Below are 10,947 nucleotides of genomic sequence, written 5' to 3' on the forward strand. Positions count from 1 at the left end.
GATGCTTCAGTAGATAAAGTCACTGTCAGCTTAACATCATCTTTTAGTAAATATGGAATAAATATGATGTGCCCTGTTGTGAACGTAGAGTTCTGCATAGTTTGGTTGGTAGAAAAATATGTGAGGGTCAGAATTGCACAATTTCCATATATCTCTCATCATCAACATTCCAGCGTTAGCTCTTGAAGTCGCCTTAAAGCAAATAATGTGCTATAAAAATTTCAGTGTTCGAAGAAACCAAGTTTATTTTCATGTTTAATTAATCAAAAGCTCAGGCACATCACCGCATATGATTCCAGCTGAACTTTACTTGGCCTGAGTAAAATAGCTGTACAGTTACGTTTTTCACCTTGACTTAATTTATATTTTACGTTGATTCCACAAAGGGAGAAGGTTATATGAGCCAACACCTATCAAAATATATCTGTACTTAAATGCATGGGACATTATTTGTTCAAATACACAAATTCCACAAGAAGTGCAAAATTCACAAGAGAATATTCATTAAAACATCATAAAATGACAGCAAAAAATAACTTGGCTCTTACAAAACAATGTGGAAATAAATTATGTAAAAGTGAATAGAAAAATATTAAGATTTGAGGGTCCTCAGTGGTTGATACCTTGATACAAAGATTTATATCTTTCCTGTAAAAATTAATAAAAATCATCTTTTTGTTTCCAGGTATAACAGGATAACATTGTACAAGAATACTAATGGACTGCTAAATACTTTGTCTGTTCTATGACATTAGATAATAGCATGACAGTCTCGACCCCTTAAAGTGTTAAAATTATGTCACCCCCAAATTATGACAAGGACAAGTTGTACCAGCTTTATTGCACAGCTCAAGGCGAAAAGTTGAAAACTTGTGTCGAATGAATGCAGTCAAGCAAGCAACCCATGTGAGTTTGCATTACCTAAGCGATAATTTGCCACCTATCGTGCTTCATTTTATAGCCAATTAACAGCATTACTTGGACTTTACTCCAAACATTTCTTGTAACTGTGGAGATGTGAGGTTTACTGGAGAACATTCAGTTAGTTAATTTTTCATAGTTTTAATGTTTAAGGTAGTCTTAAATCCAATGAGTTCAACTTACAGCCTAACATATTGATCCAGAGAAAGGCAAAAATGCCATGAGGCGAACATTTATAGCTCCATATTAGGGGAAAAATTCCTTCCCGACTCCATACGGTCATCAGACTAGTTCCCTGGATCACAGAATTTAGTGCCCATAACTTGTAATATTACTGTATATTTATCAAGTAAGGTATCCAGACCATCCTCGAATTTTAGCAGTGAATCAACTATTTTAACCTCACATGGCAGAAAGTTCCATAGTCTCACTGCTCTTACAGTAACAAATCTGCTCTGTGATTTTGATTAAACCTTCTTTCCTCTAGATGTAGAGTAAACTCCCTGGTCCCTGTCACAGGCCTAAGTGTAGAAAGATTATTAGAAAGATTTCTGTACTGTCCCTTCATATATTTGTACATTGTAATAAGATTGCCCCTAAACCTTCGTTTTTGTTGCCTCATATCAAGTATGCTGGAGTTGTCACATAGCACCAGTTAAATGTATTGACATCCCAAATATACCCTACATTGATTTTTCTTCAATCGTACTATTTTCCACATTTGTTTGTAAAAAAAGGAGAACAATTCTATATATACCATACAAGGTAGAGCTAGGTTGAACTGCTAACTTCCTGATTCCCGTAATGTACCTAAATAGGTTCTGCACCTATCACCGAATAGAAGCCTAATACCAGACTGCTCCTAGCGATAGTCCCTAGATAGGGGGAACAGGGTGATGCTAGTCAGCCCTCACTACAACTAAAGACAACACCAGTAAACAAACGAGGGAATACACTTAGTGAGAGAAGACACGAGAGATCACACCAACAATGCTCCAAGAGAACTCTAAGAAGACACTAGTCGACTGCTAGTATTTCAAACTTAAACAGAGGGAAATAGTGCTATCGCCAGCGCCTTTCTGAAGAGACTAAAGGTATTTAAACATTCAGCAAGGGTGTGTCAATCATCAGCAGAAGGTGGAGGCCACTGCTAGGTCCTAGATGGAGAAGCATATCACTATACAACAGAAAAAAAAGATCAAGAAGGTGCTTGCTGAGCCAAGCACAATGACCTACAGCCGGATACAGAACGACTGTTTGTCACATCTGACACACCCCTGACAATAAACCTTTAAAGAATTGAGTTCAAAAGCACTTGTATAAAAAAAAATATTTTTCATTAGATGAACAACATGATAAAAATTAAAAATACAGAACCACAATGCAAAAAAAAAGACAACATTGCAGTGAAGATGAATATTCGCAATGCAGTACAATATAATATGTGCAGTGCAAATAATTTACAGGAATGGGATAGAAATGCACAATGATGCAAAATGTGATATAAATAAATGCATACTCATAATATGTCAAGTGGTATAGTATATGAACAAATGTCCATGCAAAATATATCATACTTGTATGGAGACGTGTGGATCAGGGTATAAAACACAAAGTGCATAGCTATAGTAATGGTCCACAGCCTATCAGAGGATGAAGTGCCTATTGTTATAAAACATGAACATGATTCTAAATCCTAAGCTGAGTTAAATAAAGTGCAAGAAATTAACCCGCATAAGAATGTGCCTGTAAAACTGAAATGGCGTCAGCCTCAACGCACATTTCGATGCTGCCTTCTTCATATTTTGGAAATGTGTTATTATAATAATTATTGATGCTTCTGTAATACTATAGACTGTGTATATCCTACCAAAAAATCCAGAAAGATAAACACCATGTGTGAAGGTGCTGTCCATCACTTTTTGTTTTAACCCTTGTCAGGCTGCATAATTTTACAACCTTAACAGGCTGCATAGGTACAATTGTACCTTCACATATACCTCCACTGTGGGAAGACTTTACTTGGTTTCAGAAACTAAAGTTCATTCAGCTACAAATGTTATGCTGATATCTATTGTTCAGTGTTGTTACTGGTCACTTATGTTGCTGTCAATTAAGTTAATTCAAACTGGGAGTGGCTTCTACTTGTCTTCCTGCCTCCCTCCTCTCATTAGCCATTTTGCTGTTCATCTCATTGCTGTGAGCACACATTTCTAGGCTTGTGAAGTCTTCAATTTCTTGGAAACGAAGGTAGGAAAGTCTCACAGCATCTAACAGCCAGTTATACCTTTATTCTCATTATGTGGGGACAGAACAGTCAAATTGTCTTTCAGCCTGGACTTGGCTTACATATATTTTGTATGAAACTTATCACTATAGGTATAATTTTTATACGAAAAATGGATAATAATTAGTATCTACATATTGTTTTACGATGTTTTATTTATATTCAGCACAAAATACGAAGCCAAAATTCATCTAGCAAGTCATCATGAGTGATAGTAATGCTGGATCTAGTTTCCGCCATAATCCAAGAAAACGTGTTTGCAGGTTAGTATAATTTTGTGAAAAGCCAATAATGTAGTATTTCGGAAAATTATTTATTTTACATTTTTTCATATTTACAGATTTACGTCTGACGAAATAATGCGAATGCTAGAAGAATCTGATTCTGAGCATGAGGATGAACCATATGTTCCATCTGATGATGAAAACTATGTACCACAAGTGGATGTTACTGAAGAAGATTCAGACATTGAACAAGAAATGGTCATAGAGCATGAAAATGAATACGAATCAGACGAAAGTGTTGAGGATGATTCTGTGCCTCAAAGTGCAGGCGACATTTGGACTGCTAAGGATGAAACTCAATGGTGCAGTAATCCACTGCCAAATGCACAAACAAAATCTCGTAATGTCCTACGACAAAGAGGTGGCCCTGCAGCAATCAGCAACCTATATACAGCAAAAGAGCTATTCAAGTCCATCATGACTCCCGAGATGTGTGACATCATATTACGGGAAACGAATCGAAAGGCCAAGAGAGTTTGTGATGCTTACAACAACGAACTGGTACAACGTTTTCCTGATTCTTCCAAACGGCCACCACAAAAAACATTCAAGCAATTTACTGAAACTGAACTTCATGCATTTTTGGGCATACTGATTGCTGCTGGTGTGCACAGAGCCAACAAAGAGAATCTGGAGGAAATGTGGAATGTTGCTGCTCTGCCTCTTATACGTGCAGCCATGTCTCGTGACCGCTTCAAGATGATACTCAGATTTATCAGGTTTGACAACGAAAATACACGTGCAGAACGTGTGCAAACAGATAAAGCTGCACCAATACGGGACATCTGGACAATGCTGAACAGTAATCTGGAGAGAGCCTACAAGCCATATCATTGTATCACCGTCGACGAGCAATTATTTCCATTTAGAGGTCATACTAAATTTACCCAGTATATACCTTCAAAACCAGCTAAATATGGCATAAAGATTTTCTGGGCTTGTGACTCATCAAATGCCTACCCTTTACAAGGTCAGCTCTACACTGGGAAACCAACTGATGGTCCTCGACAAGTAAACATTGGAGAACGAACAGTATTGGACCTAGTGAGCTCGTATAAAGGCTCTGGAAGAAATGTCACCACCGATAACTTCTTTACAACCATGGAACTAGCTAAGGTATTGAACTCCTGGAACATGACACTAGTTGGTACAGTGAGAAAAAACAAAAGGTTCCTACCTAACAACATGCAGCCTGCCAAAGAAAGGCCTGTATACTCGACAAATTTTGCCTACAATCATGATGCAACAGTCTGTTCATATGTACCAAAGAAGAACAAATCAGTCGTGCTTCTATCATCTATGCACATGACGGGAGAAGTTGAAGAGACACTAGCAGCCAAGCCAGAGATAATAAAATACTACAACATAACAAAAGGTGGCGTTGATGTTATGGATAAAATGTTGGGAGAGTACACTGTGAAACGACGAACATCACGTTGGACTTTGGCATTTTTCTACAATATGATTGATGTCAGTGGGTTAGCATCCTACATCATCTACAGAGAACACAATCCAAGCTTCAGGGCAAAGGATCAACGAAGAAAGTTCCTGAAAGATCTCGCAAATCAGCTGTGTATGATTGCAATTGAAGATCGTAGTACAAACAAAATGATAATGAGAAACCATTTTCTTCGAGGTGCAGTAGAAATGGTGCTTGGACGATGCATTGTGGTAGCATCGCAGCCAGCAGCTGGCCCCAAAATACCTCATGGTAGTCGTGGACCCTCCCCTGTTGTTGGTAGTTGCTATGTCTGCAGAGACCTGAGGCGAAAACAACGCAAGACTAGAAAGTCTTGTGTGGTTTGTGTGAAACCCATTTGCGATGAACACTCTGTAGCAAAGCCAACATGCATTACTTGCAAAGAAAATCAATAAAAAAAAGTTTCTTACATTTTCTTTTATAATGTAAATGAACAGTTTTTTACTTGTTTATAATAGTTAAATAGCATTATCATTAAAAAAAAATTTATGCTTTTTCCCTTGCATTATCTTCATTCAAAATATATGAGGTACATTTGTACCTATGCAGCTTGTTATGGATGCAAAAAGATCTCGACCCCTTATCTCGGAAGCGGGTGGAGATATTTTATTGAAATTTGGCCAATATATTCTGGACCAAAAATGTAGAGATGTCACGAAATTTCAGCCCTCTACGTCTTTTCAAAAAAAAGTTATTGCAATTTTAAAACGGAATAGTTACAATTGTACCTATTCAGCCGGATAAGGGTTAAAAAATAAATCATTCAACATGGCAAAAAATAGTGCACGCATACTCACCTGCTGATGTCCCACTGCTACTCTTGGAGTGCAGCCCAGTAACTCAATGGTCTCAGATCTTCCTTTTCCAGTCATTCACTAGTTGCAGTGGTAATTAACATGTCAATGCAGCAGAAAGTGATGAGTTGCGGTCATATTTTTTTTTACCTCAATATCACACAGTGACTAGGGACTGAAGGTGCTTACCTGATCCCTTGATCTAGGGAGTGCCCTAATCTATCCCTGTCCCTTGGATTACACCAGAGGTGTAGATGTCAGGTTCATGTACCTTGATATGCTCTTATCTTAGCCCTCACCTGTTCACTCCCCCACCCAGACAGGTGTGAGGCCAAAGTGAATAGGACCAGACAGACAAGTGAATACAGGAAGGGATAAAATAAAGCTATGATCATACAAATACACTCACAAAACAACAGAGTGGAACACAGGGGAGGTATAGGTAGGAGAAACCAAATAGGCGTGGATAAGGATAAGCACTAAAACCAATTTCATGCAGCAATCTCCAGATCAACTCTCCAAACACCTACTCCAAACAAACTATTCCTCCAACACCAAATCAGGCAGAATAAACAATCACTGGTAAGGTCAGAAGCAAGGAGGATGGTTATTATACTTGCTGTGAGTGATAAACTCAGAATAACTGATACCACCCAAGAAAGAGAACTCCAGGAGTCCAATTAAGCAGTTTAACCTTTGTAGCACCAGAGCAAAGAAACACAGAATTGCTAATAAGATGATGAAACCGTTCTAAAGGTACCGTCAAACTCAGCAACTTTACAACAAGAACGACAACGATCCGTGACATTGCAGCGTCCTGGATAGTGATCTCGTTGTGTTTGACACGCAGCAGCGATTTGGATCCCGCTGTGACATCGCTGGTCAGAGCTAGAAGTCCAGAACTTTATTTGGTCGTCAGGTCAGTGTGTATCGTCATGTTTGACATCAAAAGCAACGATGCCAGCAATGTTTTACATGGAGCTAACAACCAGCGAGAACGATAAGTGAGTCGCCGTTACGTCACTGGATCGCTCCTGCATCGTTCTGGAGCTGCTGTGTTTGACGTCTCTACAGCGACCTAAACAGCGACGCTCCAGCGATCGGCTCGTTGTCTATATCGCTGCAGCGTCGCTGAGTGTGACGGTACCTTTACTGCTGCAGGTGTATGTGTCACAAGACGCTATAATCGTCTGACCCCATTCTGTCACAGTATCCCAGTGACAGTCAATCTGCCTATATTCCTTTATCCTTCCTTTTCTCTCAACCTTTGCAGCCAGTGGTGTAACAGTATCATATATATATATATATATATATATATATATACATATATATATATATATTTATACATATATATATATATATATATATATATATATATATATATATATACAGTATATCTATCTATAATATAACGCTGGGAGCGTCACTCTGTTCGAAGCCTTTATAGACTGCGCAAGCGCCGGTGCAGTCTGGGCCTCACAGAGTGACGCTCCCAGGAGATCGCGGTATGCGTAAACACTTAACGCACACCGCGACCTCCACCAGAGAGTCAGGGACCGCCAGGAGGGTAAGTATATTCACCTGTCCCCCGTTCCAGCGCTGTGTGCGGCTCCGTCTCCCGGGTCCTCTGCTGTGACGTTCCCAGTTCAGAGGTCGCGATGACGCGCTTAATGCGCGCCGGCGCCGCCCTCTGACTGAACAGTCACAGCAGAGGACCGGGAAGATGGTGGCACGCAGCGCTGGAACGGGACAGACAGGTGAGTATAGCAAGTGCTGGGGGCCTGAGCTAGCGGTGACTCCGGCAACTGACCCCCACAGCGCGCCGGTGTCCCCGCCTGCTCAGGCCCCCAGCACTCGGCGCCCAGCGACGATAGGTGAGTATGGTATTTTTTTTTTTTTATATATGGCAGCAGCATACGGGGCATATATAATGGAGCATCTTATGGGGGGCATATAATACAATGGTGGCGCAGGATGGGAGCAACACATGACGGAACGGGGGCGCAGGATGGCAGCAGCACATGACAGAACGGGCGCAGGATGGCAGCAGCACATGACAGAACGGGCGCAGGATGGCAGCAGCACATGACAGAACGGGCGCAGGATGGCAGCAGCACATGACAGAACGGGCGCAGGATGGCAGCAGCACATGACAGAACGGGCGCAGGATGGCAGCAGCACATGACAGAACGGGCGCAGGATGGCAGCAGCACATGACAGAACGGGCGCAGGATGGCAGCAGCACATGACAGAACGGGCGCAAGATGGCAGCAGCACATGACAGAACGGGCGTGGGATGGCAGCAGCACATGACAGAACGGGCGCAGGATGGCAGCAGCACATGACAGAACGGGCGCGGGATGGCAGCAGCACATGACAGAACGGGCGCAGGATGGCAGCAGCACATGACAGAACGGGCGCAGGATGGGAGCAGCACATGACAGAACGGGCGCAGGATGGAAGCAGCACATGACAGAACAGGGGCGCAGGATGGGAGCAGCACATGACAGAACAGGGGCGCAGGATGGGAGCAGCACATGACAGAACAGGGGCGCAGGATGGCAGCAGCACATGACAGAATGGGGGCGCAGGATGGGAGCAGCACATGACAGAACGGGGGTGCAGGATGGCAGCAGCACATGACAGAACGGGCGCAGGATGGGAGCAGCACATGACAGAACAGGGGCGCAGGATGGGAGCAGCACATGACAGAATGGGGGCGCAAGATGTGAGCATCACATGACAGAACGGGGGCGCAGGATGGCAGCAGCACATGACAGAACGGGGGCGCAGGATGGGAGCAGCACATGACAATACGGGGGCACAGCATGGCAGCAGCACATTTCAGAACGGGGGCGCAGGATGGGAGCAGCACATGACAGAATGGGCGCACGATGGCAGCAGCACATAACAGAACGGGCGCAGGATGGGAGCAGCACATGACAGAACAGGGGCACAGGATGGGAGCAGCACATGACAGAACGGGGGCGCAGGATGGGAGCAGCACATGACAGAATGGGGGCGCAAGATGGGAGCATCACATGACAGAACAGGGGCACAGGATGGCAGTAGCACACGACAGAACGGGCGCAGGATGGGAGCAGCACATGACAGAACGGGGGCGCAGGATGGCAGCAGCACATGACAGAACGGGGGCACAGGATGGGAGCAGCACATGACAGAACAGGGGCGCAGGATGGGAGCAGCACATGACAGAACGGGGGCGCAGGATGGCAGCAGCACACGACAGAACGGGGGCGCAGGATGGGAGCAGCGCATGACAGAACGGGCGCAGGATGGGAGCAGCACATGACAGAACAGGGGCGCAGGATGGGAGCAGCACATGAAAGAACGGGGGCACAGGATGGGAGCAGCACATGACAGAACGGGGGCGCAGGATGGGAACAGCACATGACAGAACGGGCGCACGATGGGAGCAGCACATGACAGAATGGGAGCGCAGGATGGGAGCAGCACATGACAGAACGGGGGCACAGGATGGCAGCAGCACATGACAGAACGGGCGCAGGATGGGAGCAGCACATGACAGAACAGGGGCGCAGGATGGGAGCAGCACATGAAAGAACGGGGGCACAGGATGGGAGCAGCACATGACAGAACGGGGGCACAGGATGGGAGCAGCACATGACAGGATGGGAGCAGCAAATGACAGAATGGAGGCGCAGGATGGGTCCAGAACATGTCAGAATGGAGGTGCAGGATGGGTGCAGCACATGTCACAATGGGGGCGCAGGATGGGAGCAGCACATGACAGAATGGGGGCGCCGGATGGGTGCAACACATGACAGAATGGGGGTGCAAGATGGGTGCAGAACATGTCAGAATGGAGGCGCAAAATGGGTGCAGAACATGTCAGAATGGGGGCGCAGGATGGGAGCAGCACATGTCACAATGGGGGCGCAGGATGGAAGCAGCACATGACAGAATGGGGCGCAGGATGGGTGCAGCACATGACATATTGGGGACGCAGGATGGAGCAGCACATGTCAGAATGGGGGTGCAGGTTGGGAGCAGCACATGTCAGAATGGGGGTGCAGGATGGGTGCAGCACATGTCAGGATGGGGAAGCAGGATGGAGCAGCTCATGGCAGGATGGGGACGCAGGATGGAGCAGCACATACCAGGATGGAGACCATATACCAATATAGATGCTAGCCACCCGGGCGTAGAACGGGTTCAATAGCTAGTATATATATATATATATATATATATATATACAGTACAGACCAAACGTTTGGACACACCTTCTCATTTAAAGATTTTTCTGTATTTTCATGACTATGAAAATTGTACATTCACACTGAAGGCATCAAAACTATGAAATAACACATATGGAATTATATGCTTTACAATAAAGTGTGAAACAACTGAAATTATGTCTTATATTCTAGGTTCTTCAAAGTAGCCACCTTTTGCTTTGATGACTGCTTTGCACACTCTTTGCATTCTCTTGATGAGCTTCAAGAGGTAGTCACCGGAAATGGTTTTCAATTCACAGGTGTGCCCTGTCAGTTTTAATAAGTGGGATTTTTTGCCTTATAAATGAGGGTGGGACCATCAGCTGTGTTGTGCAGAAATCTGGTGGATACACCACAGATAGTCCTACTGAATAGACTGTTAGAATTTGTATTATGGCAAGAAAAAAGCAGCTAAGTAAAGAAAAACGAATGGCCATCGTTACTTTAAGAAATTAAGAAATTAAGGTCAGTCAGTCTGAAAAATTGGGAAAACTTTGAAAGTGTCCCCAAGTGCACCATCAAGCGCTACAAAGAAACTGGCTCACATGAGGACCTCCCCAGGAAAGGAAGACGAAGAGTCACCTCTGCTTCTGAGGATAAGTTCATCCGAGTCGCCAGCCTCAGAAATCTCAGGTTAACAGCAGCTCAGATTAGAGACCAGGTCAATGCCACACAGAATTCTAGTAGCAGACAAATCTTGAAAACAACTGTTAAGAGGAGACTTTGTGCAGCAGGCCTTCATGGTAAAATTGCTGCTAGGAAACCACTGCTAAGGACAGGCAACAAGCAAAAGAGACTTGTTTGGGCTAAAGAACACACGTAATGGACATTAGATCAGTGGAAATCTGTGCTTTGGTCTGACGAGTCCAAATTTGAGATCTTTGGTTTCAAACACTGTGTCTTTGTGCGACGCAGAAAAGGT

At 43.9% G+C, this 10,947-nt stretch overlaps 1 protein-coding gene across 1 annotated transcript; it reads left to right on the plus strand.

Annotated features, from left to right (window-relative positions):
- Window positions 1–3,370: 3,370 nt before the first annotated feature.
- Window positions 3,371–7,051, plus strand: LOC138643424 (piggyBac transposable element-derived protein 4-like). Its single transcript, XM_069732335.1, has 3 exons — window positions 3,371–3,471; window positions 3,549–5,223; window positions 7,040–7,051. Exons 1-3 carry the CDS (start codon window positions 3,413–3,415, stop codon window positions 7,049–7,051), a joined length of 1,746 nt encoding a protein of 581 aa, XP_069588436.1. The 5' UTR covers window positions 3,371–3,412.
- The last annotated feature ends 3,896 nt before the right edge of the window (window positions 7,052–10,947 follow it).

Source organism: Ranitomeya imitator, chromosome 6 (assembly GCF_032444005.1).
Source record: "Ranitomeya imitator isolate aRanImi1 chromosome 6, aRanImi1.pri, whole genome shotgun sequence".
Classification (NCBI taxonomy): Eukaryota; Metazoa; Chordata; class Amphibia; order Anura; family Dendrobatidae; genus Ranitomeya; species Ranitomeya imitator.

Bases quoted from the DNA above. Each gene is read 5' to 3' on its own strand.
- LOC138643424 (XM_069732335.1), top strand. From the start codon at position 3,413: ATGAGTGATAGTAATGCTGGATCTAGTTTCCGCCATAATCCAAGAAAA. The intron at 3,472-3,548 runs GTTAGTATAATT...TCATATTTACAG, and splicing joins CCAAGAAAACGTGTTTGCAG to ATTTACGTCTGACGAAATAA.